The sequence below is a fragment of the Dendronephthya gigantea genome, unplaced genomic scaffold (genome assembly GCF_004324835.1).
Source record: "Dendronephthya gigantea isolate DGI-Jeju-01 unplaced genomic scaffold, DenGig_1.0 000022F, whole genome shotgun sequence".
Taxonomy (NCBI): domain Eukaryota; kingdom Metazoa; phylum Cnidaria; class Anthozoa; order Malacalcyonacea; family Nephtheidae; genus Dendronephthya; species Dendronephthya gigantea.
This window is the reverse complement of record NW_021163032.1, coordinates 679,861-700,204: the sequence shown is the minus strand read 5'-3', so window position 1 is coordinate 700,204 and position 20,344 is coordinate 679,861. Positions and strand designations below refer to the sequence as shown.

The 20,344-nt window shown below is 37.8% G+C and overlaps 6 protein-coding genes across 6 annotated transcripts; all 6 read left to right on the top strand.

Annotated features, from left to right (window-relative positions):
• The first annotated feature begins 102 nt into the window (after window positions 1-102).
• Window positions 103-4,238, top strand: LOC114522299 (cyclic AMP-dependent transcription factor ATF-3-like). The gene is made up of 4 exons (XM_028542958.1): window positions 103-1,350; window positions 2,014-2,196; window positions 2,512-2,619; window positions 3,384-4,238. Exons 1-4 carry the CDS (start codon window positions 1,291-1,293, stop codon window positions 3,546-3,548), a joined length of 516 nt encoding a protein of 171 aa, XP_028398759.1. The 5' UTR covers window positions 103-1,290; the 3' UTR covers window positions 3,549-4,238.
• Window positions 4,239-4,401: 163 nt separating this feature from the next.
• Window positions 4,402-6,497, top strand: LOC114522298 (chymotrypsin-like protease CTRL-1). The gene is made up of 5 exons (XM_028542957.1): window positions 4,402-4,535; window positions 5,063-5,295; window positions 5,558-5,789; window positions 5,868-6,068; window positions 6,169-6,497. The coding sequence occupies exons 1-5, from the start codon at window positions 4,463-4,465 to the stop codon at window positions 6,321-6,323; spliced, it is 894 nt and encodes a 297-aa protein (XP_028398758.1). The 5' UTR covers window positions 4,402-4,462; the 3' UTR covers window positions 6,324-6,497.
• A 189-nt stretch (window positions 6,498-6,686) lies between these two features.
• Window positions 6,687-9,081, top strand: LOC114522330 (cyclic AMP-responsive element-binding protein 5-like). The gene is made up of 4 exons (XM_028542998.1): window positions 6,687-7,192; window positions 8,121-8,318; window positions 8,694-8,807; window positions 8,915-9,081. Exons 1-4 carry the CDS (start codon window positions 7,139-7,141, stop codon window positions 9,062-9,064), a joined length of 516 nt encoding a protein of 171 aa, XP_028398799.1. The 5' UTR covers window positions 6,687-7,138; the 3' UTR covers window positions 9,065-9,081.
• A 979-nt stretch (window positions 9,082-10,060) lies between these two features.
• On the top strand, window positions 10,061-11,770 carry LOC114522331 (cyclic AMP-dependent transcription factor ATF-3-like). The gene is made up of 4 exons (XM_028543000.1): window positions 10,061-10,147; window positions 10,720-10,923; window positions 11,017-11,124; window positions 11,221-11,770. The coding sequence occupies exons 1-4, from the start codon at window positions 10,121-10,123 to the stop codon at window positions 11,362-11,364; spliced, it is 483 nt and encodes a 160-aa protein (XP_028398801.1). The 5' UTR covers window positions 10,061-10,120; the 3' UTR covers window positions 11,365-11,770.
• Window positions 11,771-13,438: 1,668 nt separating this feature from the next.
• Window positions 13,439-15,761, top strand: LOC114522071 (rRNA-processing protein FCF1 homolog). The gene is made up of 9 exons (XM_028542689.1): window positions 13,439-13,460; window positions 13,550-13,617; window positions 13,870-13,935; window positions 14,052-14,200; window positions 14,287-14,359; window positions 14,571-14,658; window positions 14,841-14,935; window positions 15,238-15,272; window positions 15,376-15,761. Exons 1-9 carry the CDS (start codon window positions 13,458-13,460, stop codon window positions 15,387-15,389), a joined length of 591 nt encoding a protein of 196 aa, XP_028398490.1. The 5' UTR covers window positions 13,439-13,457; the 3' UTR covers window positions 15,390-15,761.
• Window positions 15,762-15,863: 102 nt separating this feature from the next.
• Window positions 15,864-20,154, top strand: LOC114522069 (leucine-rich repeat-containing protein 74B-like). Its single transcript, XM_028542687.1, has 11 exons — window positions 15,864-16,142; window positions 16,766-16,928; window positions 17,544-17,716; window positions 17,861-17,968; window positions 18,067-18,210; window positions 18,289-18,370; window positions 18,499-18,584; window positions 18,854-19,048; window positions 19,189-19,506; window positions 19,625-19,710; window positions 19,955-20,154. The coding sequence occupies exons 1-11, from the start codon at window positions 16,131-16,133 to the stop codon at window positions 20,058-20,060; spliced, it is 1,473 nt and encodes a 490-aa protein (XP_028398488.1). The 5' UTR covers window positions 15,864-16,130; the 3' UTR covers window positions 20,061-20,154.
• The last annotated feature ends 190 nt before the right edge of the window (window positions 20,155-20,344 follow it).

Sequence of the window (20,344 nt, the reverse complement as noted above, 5' to 3'; positions counted from 1 at the left end):
AACTAATTACATCCAACTGAGTGATGGGTTTTTAATGGAGACAGGACAGGTTAATTCCGGTACTATTTTCTGCAGGCTCATCTCAATATGTAGAGGACAAAGTGCAAGATCAGCATTATTTCTGTCAGTCGTTGGCCGATATACTCATTTACACAGTTTATCAAATTTTATTTCATTCAATGCAATTCTATAAATTTCCGCATATCAAGAATGTCTATTTTGCAATTTTTACTTTCGACGAGTTTTCACAATAAAACCCCACTTTACCACAACTAGCCTATTCAGCTACTTTCAGTTACTAGGCAATAGGAATTGCTTTTCCTTAGTGGAGTTGTGCAACGGAAGGTTATCAGATTATGGTAATATTTATGTCATGTATGAACATGCGCCTGCTTTTGGCACCTGGGCTGTGCAGTCGTAACAGGCCCGCCTATGTCGGGTGAAAACTCTAAAAAGGTCGATTATATCAACGTTATATAATCATACTTTGAATAGATCATACTTTTTCTTTTCAATGAAAAGCTGGCTAACCAAATTACGATAGCATCTTCCCAAGCACATGAAATTTTTATGTGTTTTTGCAATTTAGGATATATGTTGCTTTTACTTGTGCTGTAAGAAATGCTTTGAGTAGTTTAAATAATAAATTTGGACAGTTCCTCGTTGTCTCATTGAGTTATTGCCAATGGTTGGTCTCGAGCTAACTATCACGTAAAAAAACCTGCCATGTATAAATATATATGAATTCATATATAAATATATATGAATTAAATCGCAGTCTAAAATTAGTCCAGACAATGACATGGTACTCCGTAAGGTAAAGTCCCCCGCCGAATTAACTAAAACGATTTCAAAGCACACCTACTGAGGAAATAATCATATAACCTCCCATGCATAGCGCTCTCATTGTATGTCATTATATGGTCATATAACTCATATTGTTTGCGTCGTTCCGGAATACGGCGATAACTATCCGACATTTAGACCTCGTGGCTTCGTGACGCGTTCGGGAACGTTCGCAGAGTCATCGCATCTGCTCATCATAACTAAATATAGCTGGAATGCTGACAATGCCAATGCTTCAATAATACATACCGAAAGTATGAATAAAAAACCGCACTATTTTATCCACTTCTTTGTTCACAAAGAAATTTGAATATATAGCCGCCTCACGCCCACCAGAGGTCAACTATAAATCTCAGCCGTATTGCTGTGTAATAGAACATTATCACAGATATAGCCACGGAAGAAAAGTCACAAAATAATAGGCGGTAATTGATACAAAAATTTATGGCAGCTTGGAGACCTTATAGTATGGTGAAAGGGCCAGTTGAAGTCGACATCTCTTCAGTAAGTGTTCACAAGATTCGTATATTTATGTCTGTAGTTTTGTAACTATGTACTCATAGAAACATGGCCACACGTGGCGTGAAATATTCAAGGCAAACTAGTGTAAATTTAACATTGATTTATTGCTTGGAATACACTATAGTGAAAGAGGTTTCCTGCATAACCAAGAGAAAATTAAACAACCATATTGTTTCTCTGGCAAGAACTTGTCAGTGGTCACCCATCTTGTGATTTTTTAACATTGCCCTATAAACCATCTTAACTACAGTGCCAAGCAATAGGCTGAATATAAGTGGGGCCAGCATATTATATGGTAAAATTAACAAAGTTGCACTAGTGTGCCCACAATATAGATATTTATTAATTCCCACAGACACATATATAATATAGATATAGATATATATTCAGCGAAAGCATGTACAATGTAATTTATATTTAGATTAGATAAAATTTGATGTAAGACATATTTTACTTTGATTTCCTGTGGTCATTATTGTTATATGTTTACATGACTATTGACGTTAATTATTCCTGTTCTTATTTTTATTTTTGTCTTCAAAATAATTTTAGCAATATTGATGTTAAAATTTTGTTAATTCTCTCAACTTTCCAGTAGGATCAACTGAAGAGATTGATAATCTATTTTCAATTTCTCATTTTCAGACTTCCAGTGAGGGTGGGAGTTCTGCACCTAGCAGCCCTATATCAGACGCTGGGTCGTTTATCGTTCAGCCTAAAGATGATCTTGTTAAGAAGGAGCTTAGAGATGCAATTAGACACAAACGGTTGGCGAAAGGTCTTGAGGAACTGCCTGAGATTGAGGCCAAAAAGCCGAAAACAGATGAGGTATTTTTATATTCAAATATGTCTTATAAATCCCTTGATGTGGGTAAATTTTTACATAATGTAAATGCACATCTTGTGGGTATTGTGACTAGTTTGACTGTTCTTCATAGTAAATCTTGTTGTGCATATATACCAAAGCACTAAAAACTTCCTCTGTGATTTAAGTCTCTTTGTAGCCATTACATTTCTTACAAATATGGGCTGTTTTAAACTAAATCTTCCTGGTTCGTCTGAAGTCACCCCAAGCAAAGGGGAAGCATGCACAAGTGGTTCTCACAATCTCACATACATGTATGTACAACATTTTAATTTCAGCTCACACCAGAGGAAGAAGAAAAGCGAAAATTAAGAAGAGAGAGAAATAAAATGGCCGCCTTTCGATGTAGACAGCGACGGAAGCAACATATTGTGGAATTAGAACAGGTAACTGAGGATCTGAGTGAATTCCCTCCCAAATATTTGCAATGCTGAAACAGACAATATGTAATATTCAAATGATGCTACATCCATATTTATCGAAATTCCAATTTTATTTCCTGCAGTCATCTGTTTCCTTAGCAACAGCAATTGTAATTATGATAATTATCATTCATTTCAAGTGACTAATTTGTGTGCAATGAATGTACAATATCTTCTCGAAAGATCTATATTTCAATCCAAACATTTTCGTAATCGTTATGGTTGCTCTTGCCCACGCGTGACTCGCGTGGGTTGTTTTTAGTTACAGCAGAGTTGTATATATGCGTCGTTCAGCAATCTCACAGTCACAGCAAACGCTTTTCGACTAAAAATAACATAATAATGCATTAATAGAAAGACACATGATTACAAAGAAAAACTGAGTTGCTAAATTTACACTTGATGTGAATGAAAATCTTGCAGTTTCGTTAAATTGAAATCGTGAATTTGGGTGAATTAGGCAAAACAAACTAGTGTATGCGAAGTTCGCCTGCTTATAGCGATTAAGCCGATTATCTTTATGTTTACATGAGATTATATACCGAAACACAGACGGATTAACAGATGATCCGTCAGGTTTATCCCTTCGTGGTGTAATCTGGAACGCTTTCCCGCGATTCAGGCTTGCCTTATTGCTGCTATATCGAGAAGTAGAGCCCAGAGCTAGAACGTAGGCCGTGCTAGAAGGGTGTAATATTCCAGGTAATGACAATGATATTTCTGTTTAGGTGACAGAACAGATCTCAAACAGCAATGACGACCTGGAGAGAGAAATTGAAGATTTAAAAGAACAGAAAGAAAAACTCGAGGAAATGTTACAAAGTCATTCTTGCAAGAAGGAACGGAACACTTCGCGTGATGAAAACAAAGAAAATAATGGCAAAGATGATTGAGGCAGAGTAGAAGGAGAATTTTAGCCAATTTTGGAAAGCAACGATGTGGGCTTTCCGCAATTTGATGTTTATTTGCATAAAGTCGCCAACTCCTTTAGGCAAATTCCACCTAGAATTTCATCATGGTCCCACCATCATAGTCACCATCAGAGTCCCATGCGCGAGAATCGAATCCATTCATCAGTAAATCAATTCCAAATGAGACCGTCATTGTCTTTATGAAAGGTTCGCAAAATAGACTCAAACGACTAAATCAGCGCGTGAAGCGGTGTAAAAAAGCCGTTTTTTTATATATAAAAATATATAAAATCGTGTACATTGTGAATGTAACATAGATTATATATTAGATTTAAAATAAAATACTCCAAGTATTGATGACATAACACTATATGCACTATATTATCTTTCTTGAATATTCGAAGGATGCTTTATTATTCCAAAGTAGTATTTCCGCATTTCATTGCCTATACAACAATCAACATCGTACGATTTTGGACTTCCTCATCCACAAAACAAATTCACGAAAAAATGAAGGCTTTTTAAAGACGAAATCTAGTTTACGGCAGATTTATTCGCGCCTTAAAACTAATCCGTGCCAATGGCAATGAATAGTACAAACTCTTTGTATACTGAACTTCCAAATTTTTGCTGATGTAATTATCTGAGTTCGTTTATATTATTTATTTCGCGAGATATAAACGCCAGAAGCTAAGACAAAGGAAACAAAGCTGAACATCACAATTAAAAATAAACGTGTCAGCTTTACTTTGCTTTTTTGGCAGACCAACAACTATTAATCTGATCAGCCACCTGTATGACCTCAGTTATCATGTCCAAAAATAGTTTGCCAACGAATTGTAGGGGGAAAGTACAACCTTATTGTTAGCGAAGCGAAGTTTCGTTTTAATTTTATCATGGACACGACAAAGCTTTTTCATCCAGTAGTTCTGTTTTTATTTCTTGCGAGTGCGATGTTGAATTATGCAGGTTCGTATCATTTGTTTATAGACCAATTACTGAGATGTGTATAAATATAATAATAATAAATTAAATATGCATGCCCGTAGTCTATAATGATGTATACTACTTTCTCGTTTCCTGTACAACTGAAGCCTGTTGTATAAAAGTCTAGCTATTAACTGTAGTTAAGCAAAGAGTTAACCAATCAGAGTCGTGTGTTTCGGAGTTAACTAGGATTTAACTATGCAATTTAATAATTTTATACAATCGGCCCCTGCTCTTTGAGTTTAACATTAACCCCAAGCATGCAACAGCCACAAGTAAACAAGTATACTGTTCTTCCAGTTCACGATGTTTTGCCTTGTACTTATAGTCATAACTTGTATATTTCGACTCGTCTAGAAGGTATTACTTTCTAGCAAATTATTCATAATGCGACACACTAATACGTCTTGAACTAAATGTAAGAACAGCTAGTGTGTCGGGTTTTTGAAAAAGCCAGCTGGAGCTAAGCCAATATCAATCTATATTTTCGCGTTTCCCTTTCGTTTCAGCCGTACTAAAGCCAAAGTTTGCATGCGGTGTGAAGCCAACTACTGAATATTCTACTAAAAGGATTGTAGGAGGGGAAGAGGCGGTCGCTGGTGAATGGCCTTGGATGGTAGCAATGTTTCATAGTCAAGGACAAGGACAAGAACCTTACTTCAAATGTGGAGCGACTTTGCTGTCTGATAAATGGGTTGCAACAGCTGCTCACTGCACTCTAACTGTGCCTCAGATATTTTCTGTAAGTCTTCTGTAAGTCTTAAAACTCCTCTCCCAAAATGAGAACCCACTTATAGTTCCAATGTTGATGTGAATACGTATACTTTTGCTTGACTTCAAAGCTTCAGCTTATCGTGATCGTGTGTGTATGCTTGCCATTTGATAGAATCAGTAAAAATGTAGCGCTTTGCAATTTATCATTACGATACAGTAAATCGCAAAAATTTAATTCCGACGTGTGAATAAGCGACTCTCCTGAGTTCTGACACTGATATTTGGTTTAGGTTAGACTAGGGGAACACGACTTGAACGTGAAAGATGATTTCGAACAAGATATCCCCGTTTCAAGTGTCAAAAGCCATCCTGCGTTTGGTATTGGAGCGAAAAATGTGTCGGGAAAGATTGCTCTGTATGCTGAACATGATATTGCTTTGTTAGAGTTGAGCAGGCCTGCGAGAATTGATGCAAGAACGTCGCCTGTTTGTGTCGATTCAGGCTCGCCTGAGTTTAGTGAAGGTAAGGTGTCGGTGGAACCCAGGTCCTGGCGTTGACGCTCTACATCATATTGTACCCTCTGATCTCATGATATTTTAGGCAAGAGTTGTTATATCGCAGGATGGGGAAACAAGAAGCTTCACACAGCAACGGAGCCGAGGTTACTTCATGTTAGCGTACCGTTAGTCTCCAAAGACAAATGTAACCAGATCAAGTCATATGGAGGTGTAATTACCGATAACATGGTCTGTGCTGGATTTGAACAGGGGGGAAGGGATACCTGTGAGGGAGATAGTGGAGGTATTTATACACCGCTGATTATGCTAATTTGTAGCAGATTTTTATCGCGGCTTGTTCAATAGTACAATTTATCAGTTACTGTCCTATTCTCACACCCTAGGTCCACTGCTATGTGAAAACGATGGAAAATGGTATTTACATGGCATTTCATCTTTCGGACATGACGCATGCGCAATCGCATACAAATACGGTGTTTACACACGTGTGTCACAGTTTAAGGACTGGATTAAGAAAGTAACGGGTATTGACTGTTAACCATAGGATATGAACAGTGAAATGGGGATATCAAGGCAGGATGAGCTAGGCGCCGACAAAGCCAACAGATTCAGTGTGTATATCCATCAATACATTTAAGATGAATTACCAGCGTAGAAGGAGCCGATTATGCTGTGTGTCTTTCTAAAGTTATTACAAATTTCATGTGCTTTACTTTTACATAAAAAATCTTTTCAATGCTAGAGTACATGGCGGGGTTATACTATACTTGCATTGCAATTCTACTCCTGATGCACCTAAAGTTGTCAAATACGAACATTTCTTACGATCTGCTAACGTTTTCTTAGCATTTCGAACTCTCTCTTTACAAATTAACATCCTCAAAATTATAATTGCATTGCGAGTTGCAAGGAAAATTGAATAGTGTAACAGCGCCTTACAGCAAAACCTTGACTTTAGCCGTATGTAATTATATACCGAGGATGCATGATGTAGCGCCGGTGATTGAGTTTATCGCAAATCAAAAGTAACAGCAGGTTGGATTGTTTCTAAGATCGTTATATGACCGCGCGATGACCAGGTACCTGCTCATGTGTTTATCAACTCCCAACATTTGAAGGTCCGCTTTCGCTTTGAAGTTTCCCAAATAACTTTCGACTGATAGCTTTTTTCCGAACGGTAAACTTGAAGCTGGCAAACATGGAATAATTCAGAACAAAAAACGCGCGTTTTCCTCATGATATATGGTGCGTTGTTACGATTTGGAAAACCGGTTCATTTAATGGTTTTTGATCAGACAACAGCGTGTGTTGACTTGCTTTGTGGCCGGCGAATTTCTTCCGGTCCTATATATAATGATTTTTAATGAAATTGATGTAAATATGCCTGGTTTGGAAGCTGTTTTTGAGGTAAGTCGTTCGTGTTCTGATTTTAGAGTTTGTCTATACGCATTTGACTAGATTACGAAAGTTTTTAAAACACTTCTTAGGCTATATTCGTCTTGTAGTCAAAAAGGCTTGATTTTTTTACCTGAAACGCGTTATCATAACAGAGCAATATAACGTATGAAGAACTATGACTAAGAGTGTGCAAACTACAAGGCTCAACCAGGGCTAAAAAAAATGACCGACAATGACAATTTAGAACCATGTGATCAGGTGAATGGTACGCTATGTATAATTATAATAATAAGAGATGACTTTTCGACGAGGTTTTCACGCTTATAGTGATCTTTTAAATAAATTTACTCTTTTTTCTCGCCAAATTTACTTCATCAAAGAAGAAACTGATTTATGGACTTATGGTCATATATAGATCTGCTCGTCAGGGAAAACTGTCTGGCAACTTAAAATATCAATGCTTTATTCATGCATGCTATAATGGCGGAACCGTATTAGATAACTATATACACTACTAACTGGTAGTGTGTACATAACACTTAGCGGCAACTTCATTGGCATTTTTAATATGGTTGAGCCGAATTAGCCTTTCTCACGATGACGAATGTGCCGCCATTTTTGGGGTACTTTTTTTTAATTGTGAGCGCAAGACCTTGTCAGAGAGGTTGCTTTAATGGGTTCAAATGGTCTATGGACTCTAAAAAAATGCTTCTTACATTGCTATTATTGTTTAAACGCATTTAAGAAAATTGAAAGTATCTCAAAAATGGCGGATATTTGTCATCGTGAGAAAGGCTAATCGGCCCAAAACCGTGTATTTCGATTCTAACTAGTAAAATGTAGTTACACCGGGCAGTCGGGCACCAGATAGAAGACATAGTGATCCTATGGGTATATAGTGAACTTTACATACTAACAAAACTCTAACATTTTTCAGCCACCAACTTCGACGATGCCTGCATTCATTTATCACGATGTTGAACATGAACGCGTCAGCAATCATGACGTCATGGGTCACGAGGTTCTCAAAGACGATGACGCCCCAGTAAGATTGGAGATTCGGCAAACCATTGAGCCTGCAGTCAATCACGAATATATGTACGAATATGGAAATGGTAGTAATGCGACAAAGTCGGTATGAATATATTGCTATTAGTTATAGAATACAGTTTATTCATCATTCATTGGAGATCAGTTTCCAGTTACGTTCCCCGTAGTTTACGACAGTGAACTGTAATAAAACCTGGAACGCTAACTTGGCCGCCATCTTTGAAGCCAAATTTGAAGGTAGTTTTTGAACGTTTGAGACAGACGTAGAGAATAATTATCCAGGAATGTCTAGAACTATGTAAAATACAATCATTTGCTAATTTTTACAAAAATTGAACGAGAAACAGAGTCAAAAACTCAACCTTGGTTTCGACCAAGTATAGCGCTGAACTATAGGTGTTAGCATTCCAAAATTTATTACAGTTCACTGGTTTACGATTGTTGGATATTTTCATTCTAGGGTCAGGTGGAATATGAAGATGCGGAAAAACGTCGTGTAAGACGAGAACGAAATAAACTAGCGGCCTCAAAATGCAGAAAAAAACGCAAAGACCATGTACGGAATCTTGTTGAGGTATAAATGTTTTCTCTTGTCATTTTGTTCGTGTGGTTCATTGCAGTGTTAGTAGTAGCAGCTAATGTGGTTCGTGTCTGAACTGTATTGTGCTCTTGTTTACCTAGTCTTATGAACAGTTAGAGATGTGTAACAAAAATCTGGAAACTGAGATTGAGAAGTTACACGGTGAGATCAAGGAGTTGGAGAAAATGCTCGACACACATCCGTGTACTCGTTTGCTTTATACGGAGTCTGGGAACGATGTCTTACAGTGATGCGCAGTCACGATGCGCACTCGAAATCGTGTCGCACACACACACACACGCAACTAAACTACTACTTCGCTGTTCTATTGATGGCTTTCCTTCGCGTAAGAATATCTTTATCGAAATATTTGACGTAGACCTGACCTCAGGCAAGGCTGGACCGACAAACGTTGTTCAGTACGCCTCGTAGTTAAAACATTCAAAAGTGGCTGGTCCAAAAGACTTACAAAAAGCATTTTTAACGGTAGTTTATTAACGGGTCGTATGGTGATAGATTTTCAGGATATTAAACAAGTCGACCGTAGTTCTAAGACGCGCAACATTATTACAATAGGGTAACCAATAAAGGTTACAAACTCTCGATATGACTAAATTATTTTGCTTCTAATGCTAAAAGGCATTATAGGACTAGGGAGAATGAGACACGTTGTGCTGATGAAATTAAGGTCTGTTCACACGATCCAATTTTTGTTGGATCCAATTCACTTCTGACGTATGAAATATAGTTGGTTATTGATGAAGCTGTAGTACATTGGCTTCAGTGGATTTGCTGCTGATATACATCGCCAGACAACAGACTATAAAACATCCATCAGAAGTGAATTGGTTCCAACAAAATTGAATCGTGTTAACAGAACTTAATGATGCACTAACGTTGTAAAAGGGTAGCGTCATATCTTATTTTACCATAGTTAAAATTCAACTTCACTTTAAAAGTGAGATGTTTCTTTCGGTTCTTTATTTTGAAAACAAGAAAAAAACAATGCTCAACATAGAATGAGAGAAATTGGGTTTCTTCGACTTTATTTGTCCATATTCACTGAAGCGTGATGGCTTCTTTTTGTGCAAACGCAACCTTGAGCTCTGTTCATCTGTGATTGGGCAAACCTGTGTGTTGCCACCAGAAGGTTAACAATTTCATGATTAAATATTTACGCCATCTTGGGATCACTGTATAACCTTGAACTTAAAACCGAGTCATTGAGCAGTGATTCAGAAAGAATAAAGATGCGTTGATAATATTATCGGAGCGAGATCTCTTGCCGTATTTGTCGGTAAAGAATCATGGATCCTTTCCACATATTCACTCAGGTTTGTGGCCTTAAGATAGTTATGTACTGTATCTCGTATGAATATTTATCAACAAATGATAACTATTATGATAAACAAAGTGAAAAAGTACTTCAAGCGTGTAAGAGTTTAAACGATTCCTCTTGTGAAGGCACGTTAAAGTGTGTTGTGAAACTAACGTATATAAACTCCGTTCTCTGAAGGTAGAGATAATTTGTATAATTAGAATGACATGCATCCAACAACCAGTTGACTGTCGTGAAGTGTTTCACATGATGTTTATTTGTATTAATTATAATTAGAATAGTAATTATTGAGTTTTAAAGAGTTGGACATAAGAGATTTAGACATAAGTAAAAGCTGATAAATGTTCATCTTTGAAAGAAATAAGATGACTCAAGTTTTATGTTATTCCACCTGTTTAATCCTTACAAAGCCATGATTCCCGAATGTTCCAGGTGGGGAACTGATGGAAATATTACATGAACATGATGGATATACAGGGTCATGCCGGGAAACATCTTAAAACATCGTAAAACGAGCTTGATACAACCGACCCCAGTACTTTTAAACAATACATCTTTGTTTTGAAGCCCACAGGCAACCTGAACAACCATGGCATTCAGTTACCCTACCTTGGACCACTGCCTACAGTTTCAGCGCCAGAAGTTGAGTTGGAAGAAACCGCTGAAATTCCGGTCAAACTTGGGCTGAGGTTCGCGATTGAGTCCAGGCGATTTGCGAACGGTTTGGACATCCCGGAGATCGAAACCAAACCAGTGAAAACAGAAGTAGACGTAATGATTATTCGTTGTTATTCTTGATTCCTCTTTTGTTTCCTGGTGAATATAGATTAAATGATTACTTTACTTTTAAATTTGCCATTTTAGCTGACCGATGAACAAGCGGAAAAGCGAAAAATGAGGAGAGAACGAAACAAGATAGCCGCATCAAAGTGCAGATTAAAACGAAAAGCACAAGCAAGCAAACTAGAACAGGTTCGTTGATTTATTTTCCTTGGTCTGTTTGTCTGAAATGTTGTGTTTACAACGCCATATACCGCACCATTATATCGCGTTATCGTCTGTATTTAGAGCTCTAAAGAACTGGAGACAGCGAATCATGATTTGGAAGTATTGATAAACGATCTAAAGAGGGAGAAATCAAGCCTTGAAGCTATGTTAGGCAAGCATAAATGTTTGTTAAAAACACCCTTAGAAGAAACAAGAGAACATTAGGAACAGAGAACTAACTCTGCCTACACAAGTCTACCTCCGTGACGTATTTGCGGAAAAAAAGAACGTTTCTTATTGGTCGATACAGCCAGTTGCAACCAATGAGAAACATGCCACAGCGCAGACATAGGTCCAAACATGCAAAAAAACGTGACAGCGGAAAAAATTACCCACATGCACAACCCGGGTATTAGGCACAGTTTAAAATACTTTTTTTACACAATTTTTTTATAACGTAATATTTTTATGAATCTACGGCATGACAGCATTACTAATATGGTTTAATTTATACGATGTTTTTGTAATCTGGGTATATTGCGGGCAATATTTATGTAAGGGAAAATATTTTGGTTAATACCCAGGGGCCGGTTGTTTGAAAGGCGTTTAGCTTAAGCGGTGGATAAGTTAAAAATTGAAAACAAAATTATCTATTTATTGAACAACTGAGCTGAAATATTTCGATGTAAACAGCTCAATTTTCATATTTAATGCATATAAGATGTAGTAGGTTCAGTCATTCAATAGACCTGAGAGTATTTTTAAACTTTAGTTTATCCACCGTTTAACTCAAACGAACTCAAACGCCTTTCGAACAACCGCGGCCCCAGGTGATCTCGGGCTTATTTTTAAGGAATTAGCGAAAGGTTGTCACGGGATAGAAATCCATTCTCAGTGCAGTATTTTATAGGATTATACCTTTTCTTATTCTTTATTAAACGTATAGAAATTTTGTAATAATGCTTAGTTATAGGAACCAAAGTTCTGACATGAATTCAAACCGAAATCAAGTGTATTTCAAGAGATATTAAGTTGTTTTGACCAAGGAATGGATTTTTATTTGACAACCAGTCTAACTCCTATTTCATCATTTCAGAAAACCCGGATTTTACAAGTAACTAGCTTTTTATTATATAAGCGGTTTGTAAATGTATATTGATAATTTATTTTTTTAAAAAAAAATTGTCATCTCTCATTCAAAATGGCGTATTCGACTATGGTCGAGTGTACCGGAAAACGGCGTATTCGACCATGGGCCAGTCCCCCGGAAAATGGCGTATTCGACCATGGTCAAGTCTGCCGAAAAATGGCGTATTCGACCATGGTCGAGTCCGCTGGAAAATGGCGTATTCGACCATGGTCGAATTGGCCGGAAAATGGCGAATACGACCATGGTCGAATTGGCCGGAAAATGGCGAATACGACCATGGTCGAATTGGCCGGAAAATGGCGAATACGACCATGGTCGAATTGGTCGGAAAATGGCGAATACGACCATGGTCGAATTGGCCGGAAAATGACGAATTCGACCATGGTCGAATTGGCCGGAAAATGACGAATACGACCACGGTCGAATTGGCCGGAAAATGACGAATTCGACCATGGTCGAATTGGCCGGAAAATGACGAATTCGACCGTGGTCGAGAGTGACGGAAAATGACGAATTCGACCATGGTCGAATTGGCCGGAAAATGACGAATTCGACCATGGTCGAATTGGCCGGAAAATGACGAATACGACCATGGTCGAATTGGCCGGAAAATGACGAATTCGACCATGGTCGAATTGGCCGGAAAATGACGAATTCGACCGTGGTCGAGAGTGACGGAAAATGACGAATTCGACCATGGTCGAATTGGCCGGAAAATGACGAATACGACCATGGTCGAATTGGCCGGAAAATGACGAATACGACCATGGTCGAATTGGCCGGAAAATGACGAATTCGACCATGGTCGAATTGGCCAGAAAATGGCAAATACGACCATGGTCGAATTGGCCGGAAAATGGCGAATACGACCATGGTCGAATTGGTCGGAAAATGGCAAATACGACCATGGTCGAATTGGCCGGAAAATGGCGAATACGACCATGGTCGAATTGGCCGGAAAATAGCGTATTCGACCATGGTCGAATTGGCCGGAAAATGGCGAATACGACCATGGTCGAATTGGCCGGAAAATGACGTATTCGACCGTGATCGAGTCCGAATTTAAACCTATTGTTTGTGGAATTTTTGTTCAATTTATGGAAATTCCAAATTCAAATTTGAAAGTGGAAGCACTACGATATTTTTCAATATTTTGAATTTTGATAAAATGGTAGGTGAAGTTTCATTATTTTTTCCTTCTTTATGCTATTAAGGACCGTTATCATAGCGATACTGATTATCAGATTCCGTTTGTTTTAGGGTAAAACGAGAAAAACACGAAAATTTGCCGCTGTAAAACGAATGATCTCTGCCAATGATCCTAGGATGTAAGAACTTAGAACTATAAACAAATATTTTGAAGTTCTCGTTATATATTCCTGTGTAGTAGATCACTATATCTCTGTCTATTCTCAAAACCATTCATCCTAACCTACAATCCAGATTTCTCACTCTTACTGGTTGATGCTAACAAGAACCATCTTCACTTAATTGGGACAAATTAGTGGGCATTCTACAATTAGGTCAATCATTCTTTCAAGCATGCAGTATCATCTAACATTCAATTTATCAAAACTCAGAAAAAAGCCAGAAAATGAAAAGAAAACGAAAAAAAAGAAAAATGATGAAGAGGAAGTAAAACACATGTAAGAAATGGTAAATTGTTTTGCAGTTAACACATAAGCCCATGAAAACCTAAGTAGCAAAATTCCTGTCATTTTGCATACTACACTATTCATTCGAATGTTTTCCCACCATATAGTGATCAAGTTTCATCAGCTTTGTTTTTTCAATACAACACTCAACTTGGACCACCATTCTATATTCTTGTTGATACAAATTTTATTAATTTTTCAATCAAAAACAAACTGGATTTATTTCAATCCATGATGGATTGCCTCTATGCTAAATGTAAGTTTTACTATCTAGAAATTTACATGGTATTACTGTATTGAGAGGATGGATTTTACAGCGCTTGGATGCTTGTTAATTTCTAGGTATACCGTGTATAACAGACTGTGTGATGGGGGAATTGGAAAAAATGGGAACCAAATACAGAGTAGCATTAAGGTTTGATTTTTTTTAAATAAAACTTTCTTATATTGATGTCAAATGTGGAAAGCCTGATCCTACATAAAGTTTGATTGTCTCATCATACTTCATGTAATATTGGGATTTCTCTGGTTGATATGATTATGAAAAGGTCCATTGTCAAAGGTCTATATTCTATTCTTGAATGTCCACAGTGTGCTGTACTGATATCTAATGTTTGGTTTCACAGGATAGCTCGTGATGAAAGGTTTCAAAGATTACCATGTATGCACAAAGGAACGTATGCCGATGACTGCCTTGTGAATAGGGTCACACAGGTACCATGAAGATAACATCTGTAATGAATGAATTCATATGCACAAATTGTGTAGAGTGGGATGTCACATGTAGAGCTATAAAGTATAAGACTATAAGTTTATTGCCTGCCCGGTCCATATGTAGTTTCCAAGTCCTGCCTACCTTAGAATCTTATTCCACAGCCAATAATCTCTTATTCCAGCACAAGTGCTATATTGTGGCAACATGCGACAGAGATTTAAAACGAAGGATAAGAAAAGTTCCTGGCGTCCCAATCATGTATATTACGCAGCACAGGTACTGTATGAAGTTCACAAACACAATTAGTAGGTCAGATTGGACGACCTGTAGTACAATGTCTGTATAACATCTGCTACAACAAACGCCGCAACTCAATGCTCCAACTTTTCCTATAAAGATGAACCAATTTGAACACAGAATCATACGTTTTTTTAATGCCGGCGAAAAATATTGTTTCTCATTTTCAAACCTACATTCTTCCAGGCAGCTTTGACACAATTAACAAAGTATTTTAAACTTGTAATGAAGAGATAAAAGTATAAAAGATACTGATTTTAAGATTCCGTTTTGTGGTTTAGGTTTTCGATAGAGCGCATGCCGGACGCCTATGGAGGTTTGTACTCGCACACATTTTAGACTAAAAATTCTGTTCTGCATTCTGTCGTTCCGGAATTCAAGAGGATATCGTACGTAATTCAATAATTCTCATTTTTCAGCTCCGAGATTGTAAAACGCCCGGTACTGACTGAAAAACTCTATGCTCTTGGACTTTTTGAAAAACTCTTGGACTTTTTGAAGACGCCGTTTTACAAAACGGAAGATCGGTGATAAAGATGAGTTTTTTCTATAATTCGAGGAGTTCGTTTCGCGTCAAGCTGTTGTCGTTTTAGAAGTGAAATGGTATGAAATTATCAAATGCAGCATCGAACTCAGGATTGAAATGCATACTCTGCTTATATTCTACAAAAATATTGGCGAATAATGTGACTCGTATAGTTTAACGTGACTTGTAGTCTTATAACCAGCACGCAACAAACAGGTATTTAATGTCGGTATATTTGAAGTACGAGGCATGTTTAAATTAAACAGAGAACACCCTGAAGGTGTGAGTCTTATTGCATTATCAATCCTACGGCCGGGCAGGTGACCGCGTTAGTTTTATAACCCGTAATCATATTAAAATCATATGCTATCTTGATCACCGAAAATATAAATCTTTAGTCGAAAACTGCCAATTGATGTGAATGTTAAATCTCATCGCTTGGAGAGTGCTCGAAATCTATCTCCGGGATAATCTTGTCAACTCGCAAAGCATTCCCAAAAAGACTGTCTTAGCTTGTATACTAGCGAGAAGCAGTTACTGCGTCAATAATTGTTACAATTATCGCGCGAATTACCATAGCAACAAGGCGCTCATTAGTGGAATATATGAAAAAAATGGATTTCCATCAAAAACACATGAAACCGTACGATGGACGCTAAGGTATGTACTATACTACTCGACCTTAAAAAAATCACAATGTGAGAACATCCGCGTTTGTGAAGTTGGCTCGGTTATTGGTGAGATTCGAGAGAATTGAGACTATCTGGAAGGTTTTTACAGGTTTCATTAAGAAACGTCACCAATTAGAAGTTCAATCCTAGTGATGTCTGCTTTTAATATTTGTATGCGTGGTGTACTGTGTCTGTGTTCGGGATCACTGCATAAACCAAATCTCAAGCAAGAAACGTTTTACCTTTCCTCGCGTTTCTCATTATGCCTAAATTAACCACATCGGGCAGTTCTAACCATCGGTTAAACCGGGAAAATATTTTTTGTACATCTATATACATGCTCGGCGCAGCAAATATTGAATCCATGCATTCAGATATTGCTCAGGCGCGAAAAAAATAACGAGTAAATAAGGAGATTATAGAACAGTTTGCTGGTTTCCGCTGGTTCCGTTTTGTATGTATTAAATGTGAGAATTTTCGTTTCTTCAACCGCACTTGAAGAGATTGTGTATAAAGTTCAATCAACCCCTTTAAATATTCTGAAGCGCACTTGAATTGGAAATTGAGAAAAAAATAGTTAATTTAAAATATTTCTGGACTCTCGTCTTGTAGGATTTGGAGGCTGCAGTTGCATTGCCAAACGAGGATCTCGTCATTCCAGAAGAGCGCGTTTCGGAAACCGATTTGCTTGAACCTGAAAATGAACCTGCTGACGAACTTCGAAATAGCTCGGAATCTCTCGACAGCGGCTGGGAGACTGACTTAGAAATTGAAGGTAAGATCAGTTTTATTTTATCTGCCGACGATGCATTGGATAATGTAAAACCGCTTCGTATGAGTACAGCTGAGTTCAAACGAGTTTCGTGTATATAAACAAATGGATTCGTTGCGGATACGGTGCGGCCCTCACCTCAGAAAGACCTCGTACCAGCCTGTATCTTATGCGAAGCTGAAGGAATGCTGCATTCAGAGATGCTGGAAATTCATTTGTCTGCTGTCAGCTTGCTAAAGAGCCGTAAAAAAATACAAAACCTTGGGCCCTTGAGGCTTGACTCATCGCGGCAAAACAATTATTTAATAACACTATACACAGACAGGCACAGGTGATAGACGGACACTTAATAACTAGCTTTTGTCCCCTGTCTCGACGATACCGACGTGTATTTACTTGGAAATTATACAAATTACAAAAAAAGTAATACAACTTCCACAGTTTTGCCTTCGGTTTTAAAGTTTCAAGTAATTTCTCTTTGGGTGAAGTTGAAGTTGGAGAACTTCGAGATTAGATTTATATTGCTTTCAGACTCCAGTGTTCATGACTATTATCCCAGACACAAATTAAGTAGAGTATTTTAATGAATATTGCATTCAACTTTGCCCCTTATTTCAGAACCGGCAAAGACATTCGACCCGACCGGCAGAAGACTCTACCTTTCAGCATGCGCGAGCATCGGTGTCACTCCAGTTTCATATTTCCTCCGACATATCGAAGATAAGGAAATGTTATTACGTCATCATGGACTGGGACCGAAAGGCGCAAAAGCCATTGCTATTGCTCTGGTGGTGAGTTACCAATTAAGCCTCGTTTTCATTTGATCACGTCTGATTAGACAAAGTCATTGTCGGCGATGTGAAATAGTTTGGCGAGGTGGTGAAGTCATTCCATAGTCCCCATCTCAGTACTAACGTAATGTATAATGTTTCTAGAGCAACACCACTATCGTGACTCTGGATCTCCATGACAACAACATGGGTGACGATGGCATGAGGTATATTGCAGAAATGGTCAAAGAAAATTGTTACATCGCTTCATTGGTAAGTCACTTTCTTGGGAAAAGTCACTTTCTTTTTCTTCTGTCGGCTGAGCGCACCATAATTTTTCATTATAATGAAATATAACCGGGATTTCTTAGGATATCTCGTTCAATAAAATTGGTCACATCGGCTGCGTTGCGCTCTGTGATATGTTAAACAATAGCGGGATAGTTCAGGATTTGAACGCGTCGAATAATTTCTTCGCCGATAAAGATGCTGCTTATTTCGCCGAAACCATTAAGGTATGTTGCTTCAATTTCTTCCACGTTTTTTTTCTCAAATGGAACTCGCATCGTGTATAATCGTTTCCCTTCCTTCAGGTGAACGAAAATTTGATCACACTTAATCTTAGTGGAAATCAATTTTGCGAAGAAGCCGGAGTAGTACTGGGTCCTAGTATCAGTGAGTTACTTTATGTTTTAACAACCGAGTGATTATCCCATTGGATTATCCGTAATCCTGGATTAGTTTAAGCTGACTGATGAGCAACATTTATGCATGTTAATAATGTCTATATCTCAATCCCACAGCTGCAAATGATTCCATCGAAATTCTCGATTTAAGTTGGAATCAAATACGTCGACGTGGCGCCATTGCTGTTGCCGCTGGCCTCAAGGTTTGTGTGTTAGGCACCTTTTGTAACTTTCGTATTGACCGTATGCAACTTTTCAGACGATAAATTATCTAGCTGTCAACTTAAATAAATGATAAATATCGCATTTTATAACTGCACAAGTTGGTTATATCATTGACCCTCAGAGTAATCTCTGGTAATAGTGTTAATTTGCCTTTAATAATGACTGTTAAACGTCAGAGTTATGATTTTAAGACAACTAATGTCAATCCTGGATTGTTTTAATCAAAATCTGCGGATTTTTTTCACAGACTAACTGCACTTTGAGAGTTTTGGATCTTTCGTGGAACGGCTTCGAGGATGACGGCGCACGTGCGTTATGCGACTCAATAAGAGGAAATAATACGCTCACAGAACTGAACATCAGAAACAACAGAATAACCACCATCGGGGCTGCGCACATTGCAAGAGGCTTGGAAGGAAATAATACCTTGGAAATACTGAAGGTATTAAAGCTCGAAGAGCCTAGTTTAGGAATGACTTTGAAACAAAGTCGGAAATATCACTGGAGAATTGTTGTCTTGTTTTTCATAACGTGTTTTTTCATGTTTTTTTCTTATACATGTTTTTTCTTATACCCGTTAAGATTGGTCAGAACCCCATTCAAACGGCTGGTGCTCATTCCATCCTCTCGGCGATTAGAGCAAAAGCCGACAGCGCCATACAAACAATTTACCTCGAGGACATTTATTTGGACGACGATTTCTTTGTTCTATTGGAGAGTTTAAACGAGCGCAAACCAGTGAAGATTGTTGGACGTTGCAGACCCTCGGAGATTGCACCTCTGCGGCAAATAAAGCAGTTCATCGCGAATAATTACGATCGTTGGTTCGAGGTATTCGGTGCTTATGATCCAGATGGTTGTGGACTTGTTTCTAAAGCTCAGTTCATCGAGGGTTTGAAGGTTAGTTACCAAACTTCGTGTATTTGTGATTCCTCATAACTATTCACCTTTTAATGCACGACAACTGTGTTGGATGCAATAAGAACAGTTTTCTCAGTTATTTTTATTTCTTTTATAGGAAGTAAACTTGACGTTCGACAAGGGTCAGATGACCTGGTTATGTATTTCTCTAACAGAAGATAAAGCTTCGCAAATCAGTTACAAGTAAGTTTGAAAATGAACAAGTAAACTAAATTTTTATTTAACTGCTGATTTATGCTTTGACATATAAACTTTTGACATGCATTCAAAAATGGTAGTTTAACTTTGAATTTCCATCGTACCAAAATTCACACGGAAGATGTTACATATCAAAATCTAAGTTAGCCCTTTCTACATTGAATGGGGTTATTATACTTTATTCGGTTTCGGTAGCCCTGGTAGCAAATTTTGCTTCGTTGTATTTTAGAAAACCGGCTGAGAATGTGAAAAAGAAAATTCCTGCCTCAGCCAAACCATCGCCTAAACCAACACCCACCAGCGCAAACAAGATGAAAAACAAGAAAAAGCGATGACAGGATCTATTAAATTAACAACTCCCTTCTGTTAATGGTGTCCCATCCTTCAACAGCAGACTCACACTTATCATAAATTTGTATTATAATGCTTTTAATATTGAAAATTCTGTCCAAGTTCTTTTATTTACAGAAGAAGCTGCTGTTTCTTTATTTTTTTCAACTTTACATTTAGTCCCAGAGTTACTGTTTTCAAGATAGGATCAAAAATTATAGATGGTTCGTGTGAAAATACAAATGGATTATCAACTATTATGGTAACAGTTTGGGTGAGCGTGTATGTG